At 47.1% G+C, this 22,661-nt stretch overlaps 1 protein-coding gene across 1 annotated transcript in view; it reads left to right on the top strand.

Moving 5' to 3' along the window:
* LOC143287270 (protein dispatched homolog 3-like) overlaps positions 1-22,022 on the top strand; it is a 63,118-nt gene extending 41,096 nt beyond the window's left edge. The window contains exons 12-18 of the mRNA XM_076595217.1: positions 3,101-3,324; positions 5,387-5,540; positions 8,737-8,891; positions 9,876-10,019; positions 15,637-15,769; positions 19,055-19,224; positions 21,600-22,022. Of these exons, the coding sequence (XP_076451332.1) occupies positions 3,101-3,324; positions 5,387-5,540; positions 8,737-8,891; positions 9,876-10,019; positions 15,637-15,769; positions 19,055-19,224; positions 21,600-21,965 (1,346 nt within the window). The 3' untranslated portion in view covers positions 21,966-22,022. The remainder of the gene's footprint in view (positions 1-3,100; positions 3,325-5,386; positions 5,541-8,736; positions 8,892-9,875; positions 10,020-15,636; positions 15,770-19,054; positions 19,225-21,599) is intronic.
* Positions 22,023-22,661: the final 639 nt, after the last annotated feature.

A 22,661-nucleotide genomic window follows, 5' to 3' on the forward strand; every position in this document is an offset into this window, starting at 1 on the left:
CTTTAACCATTCAGCTATTGCGCCTGTCTCCTAGTCTTTCTTCCTTTTACATTTCTAATGTAACACATTGCTTTTCTGTGTGTCTCTAGAGTCTGTGGTTCTCTTTCTTTTGTTTTGAAATGACATGCAATTGATACCATTGTTGTTAGTCACTTTTTTTTAGGTGAACATGTTTTTGGAAGTGAGTTGTTTTTGTTGTTTGTTGCAATCCTTTGTTGTTGTTGTTGTTGTTGTTGTTGTTGTTGTCTTCAAATATTTAAAATGAAACTGTTGCAGTTTTCTCGTTAATGTTCCTGGAAAGGATCTTCTGGTTTCTGAGAAAAAATCTTTTTTGTTTTAGTGTGATGGGCGCAATAGCTGAATGGTTAAAGCGTTGGACTTTCAATCTGAGGGTCCCGGGTTCGAATCACGGTGACGGCGCCTGGTGGGTAAAGGGTGGAGATTTTTCCGATCTCCCAGGTCAACATATGTGCAGACCTGCTAGTGCCTGAACCCCCTTCATGTGTATATGCAAGCAGAAGATCAAATACGCACGTTAAAGATCCTGTAATCCATGTCAGCGTTCGGTGGGTTATGGAAACAAGAACATACCCAGCATGCACACCCCCGAAAAGAGAGTATGGCTGCCTACATGGCGGGGTAAAAACGGTCATACATGTAAAAGCCCACTTGTGTACATACGAGTGAACGCAGAAGAAGTTTTAGTTATTATTATTATTATTATTATTATTATTCGTTTCATCTATTCTTTTTTCTTCTTTCCTTCCTTCCTTCCTTCCTTCCATTCTTTTCTGACTTTCTTTTTTTTATGTCTTTCTTAAAATCAAAATCAAAAACATAAACTTGTTTTCTTTAACGTGTAGACTTGACCAGTTGCTTTTTTGTTTGGCTGTGATGTAGTTTGTCATTAGAGGGGGCAAAACAAATAACTTTCTGTTTTCTATTTGTAAATGGTATAATTTTTTTAGTGTTTCGAAAATGAGTAACTTTCTGTTTTCTGTCATAAATGTTAGAATATTTTAGTGTTTCAAACGCTTCACTAACATCATTCTGAACAGCTGTGTGTGTGTGTGTGTGTGTGTGTGTGTGTGTGTGCGTGTGTGTGTGTGTGTGTGTGCAACCTGATTAACAAAACAGAAATGTTTCACTCCCAGCTATGTAGCTCCTCATCTTTCAGAGATTAATGTGATAACACCCCTCTGACACTGTTTGTACTGAGAATAACTATGTTGTTTTTGCTGTTATTTGTCTTTTCTTTCTAAAGTTTGGCATCAGCTTGAAAAACAACTCTTGTCTGCTTTGCTGTTATTGTCTTTCAGTTTCACTTTGAAATTCAGCATCTGACTTTGTGCTGTTGTGAATTAGGAGTGAATCAAGCACATGAAAAGCATGGAATAGTTTAATGTTTTGTACCATGTGGCTTGGCTTTTAATCAAGAAGACTGACACTATCTTATATACATACAATGCATGGAATAATTTTATTTCTCATACCATGAATCATGGCTTGTATCAAGAAGGCATTAGAAATGCAGAACTAATAGAGTGGAAACAATATTTATGTATGTAAAGAAAAAAAATGTGTGTGTGGTGTTTGTGTGAGTAAATGTCTGGCTTTGTGTGTGTGTGTGTGTGTGTGTGTGTGTGTGTGTGTGTGTGTGTGTGTGTGTGTGTGTAAACCTTTGCACTTGATCATGAGTAAAGGGGGTGTGATGCTGTTGTTGTTGTTTTGTGTGTGTCCATTTACTATGGTGCTTCTTTGAATTATTCAGCATTTATTCACTGTATCATTTTCAGTTTCTTTTCATACCAAAGTTAGAAACAGGACACGTATTATGCTGAATGAGTCAGTGCATGAAAAAAAAGAAAAAAAAAAGAAACGAAGAAGTCTAGTTTTGCCATTCTGCAATGGATTCAACAGGGTGCCCACAATTGCTAAGTTACACAGCATCAATACAAGTTCTCAGAAGTAGTAGACAAGGCACAGCAAAGCCAGCTCTGACTGAAAAAGAAGAGTTGTATTTTTTATTTGGTTGGTTGATGAGAGGATAAACCAAGGCCCCATGTGCAGAATTGATGCACTGAAAAGTAACCTTTGGTAACAAAAGTGTAGTCTCCTGTCAAAATCTGACAGGTCCACAAATACATATGCATGTACTCAAGGCTTGTTTAAGTGCATTTGGTTATGCTGCTAGACGGGTGCAATAGCCGAGTGGTTAAAGCGTTGGACTGTCAATCTGAGGGTCCCGGGTTCGAATCACGGTGACGGCGCCTGGTGGGTAAAGGGTGGAGATTTTTCCGATCTCCCAGGTCAACATATGTGCAGACCTGCTAGTGCCTGAACCCCCTTTGTGTGTATATGCAATCAGAAGATCAAATATGCATGTTAAAGATCCTGTAATCCATGTCAGCTTTCGGTGGGTTATGGAAACAAGAACATACTCAGCATGCACACCCCCGAAAGTGGAGTATGGCTGCCTACATGACGGGGTAAAAACGGTCATACACGTAAAGGTCCACTTGTGTGCATACGAGTGAACGTGGGAGTTGCAGCCCACGAACGCAGAAGAAGAAGAACCCATGCACTCTCCTTATGCATAAGCATTGTTAACCGCTCCACTGCTATGATTATGAGCCTGACCATTTTGTTGCACGATAAGAACCAGTCAGGCACCAGCACACAGGTGCCCTTATTGCCTGCCAGCCCGACCATCTGTTGCTGAATGTGTGTGTGTGTGTGTGTGTGTGTGTGTGTGTGTGTGCGCGTGTGTTCATGCATGTGTGCGTGTGAGCATGCACATGCAAGAGCACTTAATATGTATATGCATCATTGCATGTGTATAAAATCCTACTGTATTTGTGTTTCTATGTCATTTCTGATTCATGTTTGTAACCTGAAATGTACAGTTCCCACCAGCACCCCCCAGTGATCCCTTGTGACTTTGGTACACATGGTAACGTAGACATTGTTCTGTTCTATTCTGTCCCATCCTATTCTGTCCTATCCTATTCTGTCCTATCCTATTCTGTCCTGTTCCATTCCATTCCATCCTGCTCTGATCTGATCTGTTCCTTTCTGATCTGTTCTTTTCTGTTCTCAGCGATGATGCACAACAAGAACCCTCCACCAGACAGCAGCACGCAGGGCCCGGGGAAGAGCAAGTCAGTGGGGGTGGGCTACGACCCGTGCAAGCACCAGAACTGCAACAACATCAAGAACCGCCCCATCCTGCAGTCGGACGCCACGGTGTACGTTGTGTTCGGCATCACCGGCATCGACCGCTCCGGGGTCTCGCAGGAGGGCCACGTGCTGAACGAGTACAAGGTCAGCACCAGAGGGTTAAGGTTCAGCTCTTGGAAAGTTTTACTGCCTCGGCAGGCTTCCATGCTCATTCAAATAATTAGCATCCAGATCATCACTCAAGGTCTTGTGGAGCAGGGGAAAATTCTGGCGAATGTGAGATTCGTATCTGTTTGCTCAGTTTCTCTCCTTGGCGGACACATTGCTTGTAGGCCACAACTGCCTCCTGGAAATTCTGTGCAAGAAATTTCCTCTGTTATATTGCTCTATTTGTTGCAGACTTCTTTCTTCTTCCTTCTCTTGTGTCTGCTTTTTCTGACTTGTGTCCATTCCCCTTTCTTTTTCTCCAGTAAGCCTGGACACTTTTTTGAGTTTTTCGGTCTTTTCTGTAGTTTCTATGTGCTATCTCCACTGGTTTGCTCTGCTGATTAGGTAGTGATGCTGACAGCCCTGTGACAGGAGCTAGCTGTCTATTCTGCAGTGTTATTTGCCAGTATGGCCTTTGTAAGGTTTTCTTTTTGTTGCATTGATTTTATTTTTTAATGATTTTTTTTTTATCCCTATTTTGTAATGACTTATATCCTGGGGAGGATAAAGTGGAAGGAGTGACATCCTCAGCATAACCTGCAAAACAGCACAGTTCATGACATATTAACCCATTCAACCCTGGGGCGTTTACAGTTGAATGGGTTAATATGTCATGAACTGTGTTGTTTTCCAGGTTTGTGTCTACCGCAGGTTCTTCTTCTTCTTCTTCTTCTTCTGCGTTCACTCGTATGCACACGAGTGGGCTTTTACGTGTATGACTGTTTTTACCCCGCCATGTAGGCAGCCGTACTCCATTTTCGGGGGTGTGCATGCTGGGTATGTTCTTGTTTCCATAACTCACCGAACGCTGACATGGATTACAGGATCTTTAACATGCGTATTTGATCTTCTGCTTGCATATACACATGAAGGGGGTTCAGGCACTAGCACGTCTGCACATATGTTGACCTGGGAGATTGTAAAAATCTCCACTCTTTACCCACCAGGCGCCGTCACCGTGATTCGAACCCGGGACCCTCAGATTGACAGTCCAACGCTTTAACCACTCAGCTATTGCGCCCGTCTACCGCAGGTTAAATTTCTATTTAGTTGGGGGATGGGTAGTCCTGACATGGCCCTGTGTGGTTGTCTGGATGACTAGCAACACATTTAAATGTTCACACTTTCAGTTACAGTCTCTGTTTCTCATGGATGGGTCACTACGTCAGGAGAAATCCATATATGTTACACCACATCTGCTAGGCAAACGCCAGACCAGCAGCATAACACAACACTTAATCAGGCCTTGAGTGCATGCACATATATTTGTGTACCTTTTTAGAGTGGATTTCTTCTGCAGAATTGTCAGAGGACAAGACTCATTGGCATGGGATTTTCAATGCACCAAGTGCATGCTGCACACAGGACCGTGCCAAGTGCATGCTGCACACAGGATCTCAGTTTATCGTCTCATCCGAATGACTAGCTGCTCAGTTTGATTTTCCAGTCAAACCTTGGAGAAGGGGCAAGAGCAGGGGTTGGAACTCAGACCCTCACAGACTCCTGTTGTGGTAAATGAGCATCTTAGCCATTCTGCCACCTTGCTCTTCATATGTGCATGTGATGGGCGCAGTAGCTGAGTGGTAAAGTGTTGAACTTTCAATCTGAGGGTCCCGGGTTTGAATCTCGGTAACAGCACCAGGTGGGTAAAGGATGGAGATTTTTTTTCCCAATCTCCCAGGTCAACATATGTGCAGACCTGCTTTTGCCTGAATCCCCTTCGTGTGTCTATGCAAGCAGAAGATCAAATGCACACGTTAAAGATCCTGTAATCCATGTCAGCGTTCAGTGCGTTATGGAAACGAGAACATATCAAGCATGCATACCCCCGAAAATGGCATATGGCTGCCTACATGGTGGGGTAAAAACAGTCATACATGTAAAAGTTCACTCATGTCATGTACATAGGAGTGAACGTGGGAGTTGCAGCCCCTGAACGAAGAAGAAGATGAAGAAGACATGCACATGTGGTGTTCATGTGTGTGTGTGTGCCCCCCAGGGCAAGGCGACGTTTGACCAGCGGTTTGCGGATGAGGTGGGCAACCTGGAGAAGGTGAAGGTGGAGCGGGTGAGGGAGCTGTGCCGGGTGTGCCACGCCCTGGCCAACAACCTGCAGCTGGTCAAGAACGGCAGTGCCCAGTGCCTGCCACGATGTGAGTCTTTTGGTGTGGGTGTGGGTGGGGGTGTGGCGGTTGTGTGTGTGTGTGTGAGGGTGGATTTGCGTGTATGTGTGTGGAGGGGTGTGTGTGTTTGTGAGGGTGTGTGGAGGGATGTTTGGCCCCCCAAGGGGGGCAGGGGGGGGGGGGGGGTTGTGTTGGTGGGTGGGTGTGAGAGAAAAAGGGAAGAATGTGTGTGTGTGTGGGTGGGTGGGTGTGGGTGGGTGCTTGTGTGTGTGAGTCTGAGTATGTGAGGGCTTGTGTGCGTGTGTGCACGCGCTTGTGCAATGTGTGTCACACATTGCTGTTTTGCCACAGACTTCGTTACTCTCTCTCACTTACTTTCACATTTGCAGAATGTTCCTGTTTCTCCTCAAACTGCCTCCCTGCTGTGCTGAGTTTTACCCTGGGGTTATTTTGGGCCAGCCTTAACTGACCGTGTGTGTCTCGCTTTGATGTTTGCCACAGTCTTTACATTAGTCTTTCTACTCTCAATTTGCAGAGTCTTTTTGTTGTTTTGTTTTTTTCCCTTTGATTGCTTGTGTAATAGTCTCAAGCTACCACCGTACTTAATTGAGTCTTACCTTCATCCTTGGGGTTATTCTGGGCCAATCTTTAATGCCCCTGGGGTCAATATTGACACTACCCACCACCTCCCACTACCCCTCCCTCACCCCCACTGATTAGGAATTGACCCCCTTTCTACAGGTTTAATCACACTGTTGAAAATAGTAGGGAGGGTGGGGGTCATTCTTGGCTTGCCTTCACTGACCCCTCAACTGCCCCCAGCACCCCTCCTGACTCCTCCTGCACCCCTCCTGACTCCTCCTGCACCCCTCCTGACTCCTCCTGCACCCCTCCTGACTCCTCCTGCACCCCTCCTGACTCCTCCTGCACCCCTTCTGCACCCCTCCTGACTCCTCCTGCACCCCTCATGACTCCACCTGCACCCCTCCTGACTCCACCTGCACCCCTCCTGACTCCACCTGCACCCCTCCTGACTCCTCCTGCACCCCTCATGACTCCACCTGCACCCCTCCTGACTCCACCTGCACCCCTCCTGACTCCTCCTGCACCCCTCCTGACTCCACCTGCACCCCTCCTGACTCCACCTGCACCCCTCCTGACTCCTCCTGCACCCCTCCTGACTCCTCCAGCACCCCTCCTGACTCCACCTGCACCCCTCCTGACTCCTCCTCCTGCACCCCTCCTGACTCCACCAGCACCCCTCCTGACTCCTCCTGCACCCCTCCTGCACCCCTCCTGACTCCTCCTGCACCCTCCTGCACCCCTCCTGACTCCTCCTGCACCCCTCCTGACTCCTCCTGCACCCTCCTGACTCCTCCTGCACCCCTCTGCACCCCTCCTGACTCCTCTCTGCACCCCTCCTGACTCCTCCTGCACCCCTCCTGACTCCTCCTCCTGCACCCCTCCTGACTCCTCCTGCACCCCTCCTGACTCCTCCTCCTGCACCCCTCCTGACTCCTCCTGCACCCCTCCTGACTCCTCCTGCATCCCTCCTGACTCCACCTGCACCCCTCCTGACTCCTCCTGCACCCCTCCTGACTCCTCCTGCACCCCTCCTGACTCCTCCTCCTGCACCCCTCCTGACTCCTCCTGCACCCCTCCTGACTCCTCCTCCTGCACCCCTCCTGACTCCTCCTGCACCCCTCCTGACTCCTCCTCCTGCACCCCTCCTGACTCCTCCTGCACCCCTCCTGACTCCTCCACCTGCATCCCTCCTGACTCCTCCTGCACCCCTCCTGACTCCTCCTGCACCCCTCCTGACTCCTCCTCCTGCACCCCTCCTGACTCCTCCTCCTGCACCCCTCCTGACTCCACCTGCACCCCTCCTGACTCCTCCTGCACCCCTCCTGACTCCTCCTCCTGCACCCCTCCTGACTCCACCTGCACCCCTCCTGACTCCTCCTGCACCCCTCCTGACTCCACCTGCATCCCTCCTGACTCCTCCTCCTGCACCCCTCCTGACTCCACCTGCATCCCTCCTGACTCCACCTGCACCCCTCCTGACTCCTCCTCCTGCACCCCTCCTGACTCCTCCTGCACCCCTCCTGACTCCTCCTGCACCCCTCCTGACTCCACCTGCACCCCTCCTGACTCCTCCTCCTGCACCCCTCCTGACTCCTCCTGCACCCCTCCTGATGTCTCCTGCACCCCCCCTGACTCTTCCTCCTGCACCCCTCCTGACTCCTCCTGCACCCCTCCTGACTCCTCCTGCACCCCTCCTGACTCCTCCTGCACCCCTCCTGACTCCTCCTGCACCCCTCCTGACTCCTCCTGCACCCCTCCTGACTCCTCCTGCACCCTCCTGACTCCTCCTGCACCCCTCCTGACTCTCCATTATAACTAAATGGAAGCAAACATGGGGGGGGTGGGGGGGGGGAGGTCTACTTAGATAGCCTGCATCAAATATTAACATGACTCAGGTAAATTCACCGCCAGTTTTCATTTCAAGGGAGACTTGAATGACCCTCGGCCATCACAAGAGGTGGTGAGGGAGGGGGTTGTGGGTAGGGTGAAATCTGGTGAGGGGGTGGTGGGTAGGGTGAAATCAAACTGTTTCCAGGAGGAGGTCAGTTCTGACAAATTGATGTTTTACTACCAGGGGTTTGTGCCTGGCTGGTCTGTATAGGCGCTGGGTTTAAATGTGTGTCAGCTGCATTAATTGAGCACAAACATTTTTGTGGCAAGAAGATCATGTTATGAGATGTTCACCTGAACACCCTGTTCCATTTCTTTGGAGGGGAAATTCATGTTTTCATCTTGATTTAATTTTAAATGTAATGAAATTGAACAGTGAAAATATGTGGAGCACTGCACGCTTAACTGTTAAAGAAGCACAGCAAATCTGCAGTGCAACATCTTACTCTTTATCTCCTCCATGTTACGGAAGACAGTCTCAGCAACCCACGAAAACAGAGTATGGCTGCCTACATGGCGGGGGTAAAGCCGGTCATACATGTAAAAGCCCACTTGTGTACATACGAGTGAACGTGGGAGTTGCAGCCCACGAAGGAAGGAGAGGAAGTGTGGAGTAGATCTCACCTTGTCTTCCTGGGCGGTGTGTCATGTTGTTGTGTCCACTTGCATTGTAACCAATGTGATTTGATTTGACTGTGGGGGTAAAAACACCAGTGGGGGGGTGTTTTCATGTTGCTGTGTCCGCTTGCAGACCTGCCCCCAGCCTTGAACCTGGTGCTGGACGGCATTCAGGAGTGCAGGAACCTACCCAAGACGCTGACCATCTACAACCACGAGGCGCCCTCCCACGCTGAGGCCAGCATCAGTCACAACAAGATCATCTGGCTGGCCTTTGCCTTTGAGTCGGTGAGGGGCTTTTGTTGTTTATTAAGAATGAGGGTTGTGAGGATGGTGGTGTACATGTAGATAGACACATGTTAATAACAGCTGTTCCTCTATAGACAAGGTCACTAACAGCTGTTGCTCTATAGACAGACACATGTCACTAACTCCTGTTCCTCTATAGACAGACACATGTCACTAACAGCTGTTCCTCTATAGACACACATGTCACTAACAGCTGTTCCTCTATAGACAGACACATGTCACTAACTCCTGTTCCTCTATAGACAGATACATGTCACTAACAGCTGTTCCTCTACAGAAAGACACATGTCACTAACTCCTGTTCCTCTATAGACAGATACATGTCACTAACAGCTGTTCCTCTATAGACAGACACACGTCACAAACTCCTGTTCGTACACACATGTCACTAACTCCTGTTCGTACACACACGTCACAAACTCCTGTTCGTACACACATGTCACTAACTCCTGTTCGTACACACACGTCACAAACACCTGTTCCTACACACATGTCACTAACTTCTGTTCCTACACACATGTCACAAATTCCTGTTCCTACACACGTCACAAACTCCTGTTTCTCCATAGACAGACATGTCATTAACTCCTGTTCCTACACACGTCACTAAGTCCTGTTCCTACACACACGTCACAGACTTCTGTTTCTCCACTGACAGACACATGTCACAAACTCCTGTTCCTACTACACACATGCCACTAAGTCCTGTTCCTACACACATGCCACTAAGTCCTGTTCCTACACATATGTCACTAAGTCCTGTTCCTACACACATGCCACTAAGTCCTGTTCCTACACACATGCCACTAAGTCCTGTTCCTACACATATGTCACTAAGTCCTGTTCCTACACACATGCCACTAAGTCCTGTTCCTACACACGTCACTAAGTCCTGTTCCTACACACATGCCACTAAGTCCTGTTCCTACACACATGTCACTAAGTCCTGTTCCCGTGCTGCAGACGGTGTCAAAGGGGGAGAGCTACTTTGAGGCGTACAAGAAGTACCTGGCCTGGGAAAAGTTCATTGCTCACATCAAGGAAAACGTCCTCAGTGAGGACTCCCCGCTCCAGTCCATGTACCAGACTTCAGAGTTCTGGAAAAAGGTAATAGTGTGTACGTGGGGGAGGGGTGGGGTGTGTGTGTGTGGGTGGGTGGATGGGTAGGTGGAGGGGGGTTTTGTTCTTGTGTCTGTCTGTGTGTGTTTTTTTTTGTGTTTTTAGCGTGTGGATTTTGAAGCCCAGAAAGCTTTCCCTTGTTTCGATAGTCGTATACTTTTGTGATTGATGAATGCTGTTGTTAAAAAGAATACTTAAAAAAAATGTATATATAGTTCTGGACTGTGCCATTGAGTTAAGAATGTATAATGACAGCTTAATAAAAGGTTTTTTTTTATGGCTTGGGCTGTGGTCATTGCCTGTCAAAGAAAGCATAGAAAAGTTCCTTTGTGGTTATGCTTTGGTCACTGAATGTGAAAAGTTGGAACAAGTCCTGTTCTAGAATAGTGGAGTTTGGTTTAGGTGTGTGAAGAAAAAGTAGGAAATTTTCCTTTTTAATAATGGAGTATGGCCTTTGGCTTAGGTCATTTTATGAGAAGAAAAAGTAAGAAAAGCCCCTGTTAGAACAGTGGAGTTTGGCCCTGGAGTAGTGGAGTGTGGCCCAGATTGTGGTCAGTGTATGTTAAGAAAAAGTAGGAAATTTTCCCTTTTAATAATGGAGTATGGCCTTTGCTTCGGTCATTTTATGAGAAGAAAAAGTAAGAAAAGTCCCTGTTAGAACAGTGGAGTGTGGCCCAGATTGTGGTCAGTGTATGTGAAGAAAAAGTAGGAAATTTTCCTTTTTAATAATGGAGTATGGCCTTTGCTTCGGTCATTTTATGAGAAGAAAAAGTAAGAAAAGTCCCTGTTTGAACAGTGGAGTGTGGCCCAGATTGTGGTCAGTGTATGTGAAGAAAAAGTAGGAAATTTTCCTTTTTAATAATGGAGTATGGCCTTTGCTTAGGTCATTTTATGAGAAGAAAAAGTAAGAAAAGTCCCTGTTACAACAGTGGAGTTTGGCCCGGGAGTAGTGGAGTGTGGCCCAGATTGTGGTCAGTGTATGTTAAGAAAAAGTAGGAAATTTTCCCTTTTAATAATGGAGTATGGCCTTTGCTTCGGTCATTTTATGAGAAGAAAAAGTAAGAAAAGTCCCGTTAGAACAGTGGAGTTTGGCCCCGAAGTAGTGGAGTGTGGCCCAGATTGTGGTCAGTGTATGTTAAGAAAAAGTAGGAAATTTTCCTTTTTAATAATGGAGTATGGCCTTTGTTTCAGTCATTTTATGAGAAGAAAAAGTAAGAAAAGTCCCTGTTAGAACAGTGGAGTTTGGCCCCGGAGTAGTGGAGTGTGGAGAGTCAGGTCAGGTCATTAGATCTGCTACTGGTAACCTGTAATCCAGTACAACCTGTTCAGGGTCGGGTTGCCGGTGACTAAACCAGCACTCCCACCACTCCCTTCCGGGACTGGTGAGGCGGGTGGCTAGACACCCTTATGGAGATCCATAAAAGGGCGTTGGCTCAGGAGAGCCACCGACGGCCATCTAGCTCCACCGTGCTGTGTGCATGCCACACGCAGTTGGCCCCCGGGGTGTGTCTACCCATGCATGCGAAGTCTGGATCCGGCAGAATCTGCGGAAGAAACCTATCGGTTCAACGGAGAGGAAGGCGGTTACAGCAACGCACTGTGGAGTGCAGAGAGCAAGATGAGACACCGAAGGGATATCTTGGTCATCCACTGCATCCGTGCTCATCTTCTAGTCATCTCGACTTAGTCTTGCCACTGGAAATTGGTGGACCCGGACAAGAGAGTGAGGTCGACGTTGCGCAACTCCTCTTCACTTTAAACAAACTCATTGCGCAGGTCATCAGTTATCCAAAATGACCTTTCATCCTTCATCATTTCATCACCCCCAAGTCCTGTGGCGACAGGCGAGCGACGAAACGACAGGTGTGGGTACACTGGCAGTCACAGCCGCAGACCTGCACGCAGGCGGCTCAGGCCATAGGGTCGTTCTTCGTCGACAGGAGCAGCGATGGAGCTTGGCAGCCGTCTGAGCGTCTGAGCAGCCCTCGCGGCTGGCGGGGACCCTACATCAGCGGTCGAAACAACAAGAAAGAAAAGAAAAAAACAAAGATCGTTCCTCTCACCATTGGTGCTTGGAACATAAGGACTCTCCTGGACAGAGATAACATGGACAGACCCCAAAGAAGAACAGCACTAGTTGCATCCGAACTCGCCAGATACAACATTGACATCGCAGCCTTGAGTGAGACTTGGCTTGCAGGCGAAGGCGAGCTCTGTGAACAGGGATCTGGTTACACCTTCTTCTGGAGTGGACAAGGAAGCGAAGAGCGACGTGAGGCTGGCGTTGGTTTTGCAGTGAAAACAGCACTTGTCAGCAAGCTAGCTGGAATCCCAAAGGGAGTCAACGATAGGCTTATGACCATGAAACTGCCACTGGCATCTGGCCAGAAGCACCTCACCATTGTCAGTGCCTATGCCCCAACCATGACCAACCCGGATGAAGTGAAGGCGAAGTTCTACGAGGACCTTCACTCTGTCATTGCTGCTATCCCTAAAGCAGACAAGCTCATCATTCTTGGGGACTTCAGTGCTAGAGTTGGCTCTGACTACATCTCCTGGGATGGAGTGATTGGAAAGCACGGTGTGGGCCACTGCAACCCAAATGGATTGCATTTGCTTCAGACCTGTACAGAGCACGAACTGCTGATAACCAACACAGTTTTCTGCCTCCCTACCCGTAACAGGACGTCATGGATGCACCCTCGCTCAAAGCATTGGCATCTCATCGATTATGTCATCGTCAGGAAAAGGGATAGGCAAGATGTACGTGTAACAAAGACCATGTGCGGCGCTGAGTGTTGGACAGACCATCGCCTTGTAGTCTCGAAGCTGAATATTCGAATCCAGCCCAAGAGACGCCCCCAAGGCCAGAAGGCTCCAAAACGGCTCAACATCGCTAAACTGAAAAACATCACCATCAAACAGTCCTTTGTGGAGCTGCTGGACGATCGTCTGGAATCCACCTCTCTGGACAACCAGAATGTGGAGTCTGACTGGAGGACCCTTCGTGAGCTGATCTATAGTACAGCTTCAGAGACCCTGGGACCCATGACCAGAAAGCACAAAGACTGGTTTGATGAAAACTGTGATGAAATCAAGCAGCTTCTGGATGAGAAACGCCGTCTGCATCAAGCCTACCTTAGCAACCCAAAGTCCACATCAAAAAAGGATGTGTACGATGCCATCCGCAGCACTGTTCAGCAAAAGTTATGCCAAATGCAGGATAAGTGGCTGAGTGACAAAGCTGATGAGATCCAGGGATATGCTGACAGGCACGATATGAAGTTCTATGATGCCTTAAAAGAAGTCTACGGCCCCACATCCTCAGGATCATCCCCCCTCCTCAGTGCAGATGGGAATACCTTGATCACCGAGAAGGAGAAAATTCTCGAACGCTGGGCTGAGCACTTCAACAGTGTCTTAAATCGCCCTTCCTCCATAGATGATGAAGCCATAGACCGTCTCCCACAAGTCCCTATCAACGAAGCACTGGACGATCCGCCAACACCTCTTGAGACCCAGAAAGCAATCCGTCTGCTATCCAGTGGCAAAGCACCTGGCTCAGACTCCATACCAGCAGAGGTCTACAAGGATGGAGGCACTGTGCTGACTGAGAAGCTCCATCAGCTGTACTCACTCATGTGGAAAGAAGAGACGATCCCCCAGGATTTCAAAGATGCATCTATCATTCACTTGTACAAGCGAAAGGGGAACCGGCAAGCCTGTGATAACCATCGGGGCATTTCCTTGCTCTCCATCGCAGGCAAGATACTTGCCAGGATCCTACTAAACCACCTCACAGCACACCTTGACCAAGGTCATTTGCCTGAGAGCCAATGTGGATTCCGAAAAGAGCGCGGAACCACCGACATGGTGTTTGCTGCAAGGCAGCTGCAAGAGAAATGTCAGGAGCAAAATGCTGATCTGTTCTCCACCTATGTCGACCTCACTAAGGCCTTCGACACCGTGAGTAGAGAGGGACTGTGGAAGATCATGGCCAAGTATGGATGCCCTCGGAAATTTATTTCCTTGGTCAGCCAATTCCATGAAGGCATGCAGGCTCGAGTCCAGGACAATGGCGAAACATCTGCTCCTTTTGCTGTCACAAATGGTGTCAAGCAAGGCTGCGTCCTGGCTCCAACGCTGTTCAGCCTCATGTTCTCTGCAATGCTTACTGATGCCTTCAGAGATGGCGATGTTGGAATCGGCCTAAAGTACCGAACAGATGGCAAGTTGTTTAACCTCAGAAGGCTTCAAGCAAAAACGAAGGTCATGACAGACATCATCAGAGACTTTTTGTTTGCTGATGATTGTGCCCTCAACGCTGGATCTGAAGCTGACATGCAACTCAGCGTCGACAAGTTTGCCACTGCCAGCAGGAACTTCAGCCTTACCATCAGCACGAGGAAAACTGAAGTTCTACATCAGCCAGCCCCAGGGAAACCCTACGTTGAGCCCAACATCACAGTCAACGGTCAGAGACTCAGTGCGGTGGAGCGGTTCACATACCTTGGCAGCACACTGTCACGAAATGCGACCATCGACGATGAAGTGAACGTCAGGATTGCAAGAGCAAGCGCAACTTTTGGTAGACTCAATGTAAATGTCTGGAACAGAAGAGGCATTAGTCTTGAGACCAAGCTAAAGGTCTACAGAGCAGTAGTTCTCCCCACACTACTGTACGCCTGCGAAACTTGGACAGTGTACCAACGACATGCCAAGAAGCTGAACCACTTCCACACAACATGCCTCAGGAAGCTACTGAACATCAAGTGGCAAGACAGGACCCCAGACACAGAGGTGCTCGCAAAAGCCACCCTTCCCAGCATCTTCACCATGCTGATGCAGTCCCAGCTTCGCTGGGCTGGACACGTGGTGCGCATGCCAGACCATCGGCTGCCCAAAAGGCTGTTCTATGGCGAGCTGCAACAAGGGAAGAGATCACACGGAGGTCAGAAGAAGCGCTTCAGAGATACTCTGAAAGTCTCTCTGAAAGCGTTTGATATCAACCCTGACTCCTGGGAGGAATCTGCAGTGGACCGTGACAAATGGCGCGCTGCTGTGCACAAAGGCGCCAAGTTGTGCGAGGCCAACAGGACTGCTGCAGCTGTTCAGAAGAGGCAGGCCAGAAAGTCACGGGCAAACAAGCTCCCTGACAATGGTATGCCTGTCTTTGTCTGCCCCAACTGTCAGCGAACATTTCGTGCGCAGATTGGACTATTCAGCCATCTGCGCATTCACAGGTAGATTCATGAGCATCCTCCCCCCCACCCCACCACCACCCTCCCCCCATCCCTCAGCTGGATGACAACGATGGTCATCATCGATCTCGATGGACACACCACCGGGGGGGGTGGGGTTGGGGGTGGGGGGGAGATTGTTGGGTGTGCGCACACTTGTCTCACTATGTGTGAGTGTGTGTAATAATGATCATCATAATCATGATAATGATAGTGATGATGATAATAATAACAGTAATAATGACAATAATAGCAACAACAACAACATTGATACTACTACTAATAATAATGATAACAATGGCAACAATGGTAATGACACTAACATTAAACAGTGATACCAATGTATGTGTGTGTGTGTGTGACAGGTGCTGATGGAGGTGGTGGCGGTGAACAGTGCAGTGTACAGCGTGGTGCTGTCCCTGGTGGTGTGCATGTGCTCTGTGGCCATCTTCACCGGGCACTTCCTCATGCTGCTCATCATCACCGTCACCATCATCGGTACGACTGTCTTCTTCTACCAGAGATGCCACTTGTTACAATTTTGCCATATTTTGCTACACTCAATAGACGGGCGCAATAGCCGAGTGGTTAAAGCGTTGGACTGTCAGTCTGAGGGTCCCGGGTTCGAATCACAGTGACGGCGCCTGGTGGGTAAAGGGTGGAGATTTTTACGATCTCCCAGGTCAACATATGTGCAGACCTGCTAGTGCCTGAACCCCCTTCGTGTGTATATGCAAGCAGAAGATCAAATACGCACGTTAAAGATCCTGTAATCCATGTCAGCGTTCGGTGGGTTATGGAAACAAGAACATACCCAGCATGCACACCCCCGAAAACGGAGTATGGCTGCCTACATGGCGGGGTAAAAACGGTCATACACGTAAAAGCCCACTCGTGTGCATACAAGTGAACGCAGAAGAAGAAGAAGAAGCTACACTCAATAGCAGTTTGTTTGGACTTCACGCCAAAATTGTTCCGACGAGTTCATTTTTGACCACACAGCATGGTCACATGCTTTCCTGTCATGACATTACATCACATGCTCTAGACCTGTTGATCACGATGCCAAGGTAGTCACTTCTAACCTTGGTCTCACATGATGATGCATGCTCAGCTAATCATGTGCATGTTCACATTGAAACGGCATTGAGTGGACCAATCAGCTTGATAGTAGCAGTTGCACTGTGTTGCAGGTAGGCCCAAGTGTTTATATGCCTTGTGGATGAAATGCTTATTTACTAATGTGGCTTGGAGTCCGAGCGTCCCTGCCAAATTCAAAATGTTTCTACCAAACTTCCTGATTATTCCTACAGACCCTTGACAGGGGTTGGCATCTCTGTTCTTCTTGGCCTTCACAGCTACTTTGCATGTAGAGGACGTAACTGCTGTCCTGATTATCTGGGCTAGAATTTGATTATAGTGGAGAGCGTCTTGCCCAAGTCACATCCCCATTCTCTTGGCCAAGAGGGTTTTAGGACGATGGGCATTGTAATGGTTCCCAAAGGACAACTGGCCCTCAAGAGCCAGTGCAGTTATGCTTCTGGTTTGAGAGTCATAGTCCTTCACAAAAGACTAAGCTGCAAATGATTTTCCATTGCAATAGAGAAACCAAGTTTGAGTCATAGTCCTTCACACAAAAGACTAAGCTGCAAATGATTTTCCATTGCAATAGAGAAACCAAGTTTGAGAGTCATAGTCCTTCACACAAAAGACAAACCTGCAAATGATTTTCCATTGCAATAGAGAAACCAAGTTTGAGAGTCATAGTCCTTCACACAAAAGACTGAGCTGAAAATGATGTCCCATTGCAATAGAGAAACCATTGATAATACGGCTGTCACCTTGCTGTTGGCCGAAGTGTAAACTTATGTCAATCTGTGATACTTTGTAGCTAACTGTGATGAATGCATGACACCTTGGTTTGTTAGAGGGCACACAAAAGCCAGGTACCTCTGTTTTCCACCAGGGGTGGGGAGTGGGGGGGGGGGGGTGTATGAAATTCTGAAATGAATGCTGGTCTGGATTTTTGTGTGTTTGGATTTGAGGATGTTGTGATTGAATTCTTTTAAGCTGAGAGATTGCTTCTGTAGTGAGCTGGTAAATGTAAAAGACAGATTCTTACTTTAAACCTCATGTCCACTGCTAATGTGTGTGCTCATCAGTAAAGGTGGCCGACTCACTGAGATAAGGGTGAGCTTACAGGTGAAGGTGTTGGTGATGGGCTGTCACCTCACTGAGATAAGACAGCTTACAGGTCAGGATGTCAGTGAAGGGCTGTTACCTCACTGAGATAAGACAGAGCTTACAGGTCAGGATGTCAGTGAAGGGCTGTCACTTCACTGAGATAAGACAGAGCTTACAGGTCAGGATGTTAATGAAGGGCTGTCACCTCACTGAGATAAGACACATCTTACAGGTGAAGGTGTCAGTGAAGGGCTGTCACGTCACTGAGATAAGACACATCTTACAGGTGAAGGTGTCAGTGAAGGGCTGTCACGTCACTGAGATAAGACACATCTTACAGGTGAAGGTGTCAGTGAAGGGCTACACATCTTACAGGTGAAGGTGTCAGTGAAGGGCTACACATCTTACAGGTGAAGGTGTCAGTGAAGGGCTACACATCTTACAGGTGAAGGTGTCAGTGAAGGGCTGTCACCGCACTGAGATAAGACACATCTTACAGGTGAATGTGTCAGTGAAGGGCTACACATCTTACAGGTGAAGGTGGCATTGAAGGGGTGTCACCGCACTGAGATAAGACACATCTTACAGGTGAAGGTGTCAGTGAAGGGCTGTCACCGCACTGAGATAAGACACATCTTACAGGTGAAGGTGTCAGTCACCATTGTCTGGACAGTTTCTTCCTCTGGGGATTTCATTGCATTTTGTTCAGCAAAATCAGTGGCATCACTGGAATGCACACAGAAAGTAGGAAAAGCTGTTTATACTGATGCTGCACTGATCTCATTCTACCAGTCAATGGGTTAAAAGCTTGCATACATCAGTGCATTGGGAATTGGGCAAGTGTCAGGTCCATCATCACTTTCATGACTGTACTCAAGTCATCATTACTTTAGTGGCTCCAATGCAGAAGTGATTTTGTATGATTGGAAGGTAGTAGTGAAAGTCATTGTTATTTACATGGCTTAAGTTGTCGTCACTTCTAGTCATTTAGTTTTGGACATCAGAGGAATGGCACAGGTCTGTCGCAGTTTCTGTTGGGGACCTTATCCAAAATCATGCACACACACAACACAACACAACCCAACCCAGCCCACACACACACACACACACACACACCAATGCAGAGACGAAGAGAGAGAAAGAAAAGCTGGAATAAAATACTGGTCACCAGAAATTTACCCATTTCATGTTTGCAAGTTAGCCATGTTCCTTTTTGAGCTTTTTTCTTCTTTTTGGGTATGTTCTTGTTTTTTTTGTTTTGTTTTTTTTTGTTTTTTTTTCTTTTTGTTTGTTTTGTTTACTTTTTGTTTGTTTGTTTTGTTTTTGTTAACTCACTCAGTACGGCCAGTCCTCTTTTCTCATTTTCACAGACCCCTCGGATGTCCAGTGGGTGTCTGAATGACCCAACCTTTAGCTTCCGTCGTCAGAACTGTGGTATTCTTTGTCAACATTCACCTCTTCAGTATAAGAGCCTTCCGCTTGCAATATTTTGATGATGGTAATTGGGGTGAAACGCTGTTAATGTCGTCTCTTTCGCCGTTCGTATGGAGAGAGTTAAGATGGTATCCATGCAAAAATCAGCCATGACTTTGTGTGCAGCCCTGATCAGCCTGGTGGTGGCCATCTTCTTCATGGCTGGCTGGCACATGGGGGCGGTGGAGGCCGTGTCGCTGTCCATCCTGGTGGGGTCCTCTGTGGACTACTGTGTTCACCTGGTGGAGGGCTACCTCCTCATGGGCCGCTCCCTGCCGCAGCACGTGGCCGCCGGGGTGAGAGCATGACGACCTTTCCTTCTGCTTCTTTCTTCTTTCTTTCTTCTTCTTCTTCATCTTCGTCTTTCTTCTTCTTTCTTTCTTCTTCTTTTTCATCTTTCTTCTTTCTTTCTTCTTTCTTTCTTCTACTTCTTTCTTCTTTCTTTCTTCTTTCTTTCTTCTTCTTCTTCTTCTTCTTCTTTCCTCTTTCTTTCTTCTTTCTTCTTTCTTTCTTCTTCTTTCTTTCTTCTTCTTCATCTTTGTCTTCGTTCATGGGCTGCACCTCTCACATTCACTTGTATGTACACAAGTGGGCTTTCAAGTGTATGACTGTTTTTACCCCCACCATGTAGGCAGCCATACTCCGTTTTCAGGGGGTGTGCATGCTGGGTATGTTCTTGTTTCCATAACCCACTGAACGCTGACATGCAATACACAGGATCTTTAACATACATATTTGACCTTCTGCTTGCGTTGGACTTTAAATCTGAGGGTCCCAGGTTTGAATCTCGGTAACAGCGCCTTGTGGGTAAAGGGTAGAGATTTTTTCCGATCTCCCAGCTCAACATGATTATGTGCAGATCTTTGTGCCTGAACTTCTTTTGCGTGCTTACGCAAGCAGAAGATCTAATACGCATGTTAAAGATCCTGTTATCCATGTCAGCGTGAAAGAAAGAAATCCACTCTGACACAGGAACACAAATAAATAAGCATGCACTTAAGGCCTGACAAGCGTGTTGCGTTATGCTGCTGTTCAAACATCTGCCTAGCAGATGTGGTGTAGGTTATATAGATTTCTCTGAATGCAATGACACCTCCTTGACAAACTGAAACTATGAGTTGCAGCTTTTAAAAAAAAAATTCCACATGAGTGGAGTTGTATTTTGCACAGGACCAAATTAGACCCCTGCTGAAGTTTGCATCAGTAGGTTACTTTCACCCAAGGGTTTAAATTTTAACTGTGAAATGTTTCCTCAGCAATGTTTATCCAGGTTTAACATTTTTTAGATTTGTAAAAATATGAGGTCATTTTTAGTCATTGAAAGTCTTTAATAAAAGACCTGAGTTTGTAAAAGTTTTCAGTGTTCACGTCTGTATTACTAATTTGAAAAAAACAAACAAACATACATATACATTGCTTCTGTCAGTGATAAAGTACAGCTGCAAAATGTTTCACATTTCTGGCTGTTCGTAAGGTACGTATACCTTATTGCGAACAATCCAGTCGAAGTGACCAGCTCAACATGTGTACTGTAAAGATAAAATATCGTACCCTGGTTAAACATAGTTCTTTTGTTTTTGAAGGCTTTCTCTGACTAGTTGCACCAGGAATAGATTGTCTGCTCATTCTTTTCAATGTTTGTCATTTGAAGTAGCAGGGGTGCCTGAGGGTAAATGCGAATGGGCAAGTCTAATTGCGAATGATGGCTTTGGGTACATGCAGACAATTAGAACAGAAGCAGATCTTTAACTCATTAGACATAACATATTATTGGAATATCGCATCAGACTGTTGTATTGTTGGTTTTGATCACACATGCACACAGACAGACATAAAAATACACACACCCAACACCGCACACAAACACACCCTTTTGAGAGTGCTCAATAACTATGCAGCATCGTTCGCAAATACACTCATGAAAACATAGCCTATGTTCTAATTGAAAACGACACTTTTGCAGACTCCTGTCAAAACTGATGTTCTGATCTGTCACCAATATACTTTCTTAAATTCTCCCAGCTCTGGTAATGCGCATTCAACATATCTGATAAAATCAACTATTTTAAACTGAGTCAAAGTTCAAGTCCTACAACTTTGTTCTCTTGATTTTAGGATTTTGAGAGCATGTTTGTAACCTTGGTCGGCAGTGGAGTTTGAAGAGAAGAAAGAGCGCGGAAATAGCCTGAAATAGCTGATGTTTGGTTCTTGGAAATGGATATTCATTAAGTGATTAAGGTAAAAAAATTTTTAAAAAATGTTGAAGCAAACGTTGAATCGAGAAATATAACCATTAAGAATGCTTCAAAGTGGGGTGGTAATCGAATAGTTCGCAATTACAGGTTGTTTGCAGTTACCCATACCTACCCTGTTTAAAGTCTTTTAATTCACTCTGGATGTATGGCCCTGATCGGGGCCTTAGATAGTTTTGAATTTTTGGAGTGGCATCTAATTTCCATAATGATGTTATTAGCTAAGAATGTCTGTGGGGAAAGTCAGGGGAGCTAACTGGCAGTACTAAGTGAGCAAAAAGTTTTTGAATTTGTGAATAAAAACCCATATGAACCCTGCTTTAGAACAGACACACACAAAACAGTGACACAGAGCATCCCCCATGATTTTTCACTCACTTGAGTCAAAAAAAAAAAAAAAAATTTTATCTACTTTCCAGACGGATGGGGAGGTGCGCGCCTGGCGCTCGCGGTCGGCGGTGCAGCACATCGGGGCGTCCATCATCTCCAGCGCGGTGACCACCATCGTGGCGGCTGTGCCCCTGACCCAGACCACGATCCAGCCCTTTGCCAAGTTCGGCCAGATCGTGCTCATCAACTCCTCGGTGGCCATCCTCTACACGCTGACGCTGTGCGTGGCCCTCCTGGCCACCCTGGCCCCGGCCCGCTTCGTGCCCTCCTGGCGCTCACACCTCAAGGGGTTAGGGGTCACAGCCGGGGTCAGCGGGATCGTGGTGCTGGCCCTCTACGTGGCCTCGCGGGCCGGGGCCTTCATCCCGGGGCCCAATGGGGGATCCCTGTTTTGATGTTTGATGTTTATGTTGATTATTGATGATGGTGGTGCCGTCTTTTTGTTGAGGGGTGTGTTGTGAGTGTGGGTGGAAGGATGGATGGGTGGGACCTATTATCGTGCGTGGCTGTTGGTTGGACGGTGTCTGTGTTTTTGTTGTTTGTTTTTTTTAACAGCGGCTCGCTGTTTTGTTGATTGATTGATGATGAAGATGATGCCATCCTTTTTGGGGGAAGGGGGGAGGGAGGGATGGGATCTACTACCATGCATGGCTGTTGGTTGGATGGTGTCGGCTTGTGTGTGTGTGTGTGTGTGTGTGGCTTTTGTGTGTGTGGGTTTTTTTTTTTCTAATCGGAGGGGTTGATGGTTGGAAATGTCAGGTGTTTATATTGTTGTTGTTGTTGTCTTGAAATAATTGGTTTTTTTTGTTGTTGTTTTTTTTGCAGAGGAGTAAGAGAATGGATGTAGGGGGAATAGGGATGGTTGGGGGTGGGCCCCCGGGGGGTGGGGGGAGGTAAGTGCGAAGTCAAGGAGTCAAAGGGGGTGTGTCAGGGATTGTTGGGTTGGGGGAGGGGGGGGCAGGGAGGGTGTTGAAGGTTGATGGATGGGACGAGAGCTGGAATGGTGAACAACGGTCCAAGATTTGTGCTACTGTACTGAGACTCTTGAATGTTTTTTGTGATGGTGGGTTAACTTTTCCTTGAAAAATAGA

This window comes from Babylonia areolata, chromosome 11, assembly GCF_041734735.1.
Source record: "Babylonia areolata isolate BAREFJ2019XMU chromosome 11, ASM4173473v1, whole genome shotgun sequence".
In the NCBI taxonomy this organism is placed as follows: domain Eukaryota; kingdom Metazoa; phylum Mollusca; class Gastropoda; order Neogastropoda; family Buccinidae; genus Babylonia; species Babylonia areolata.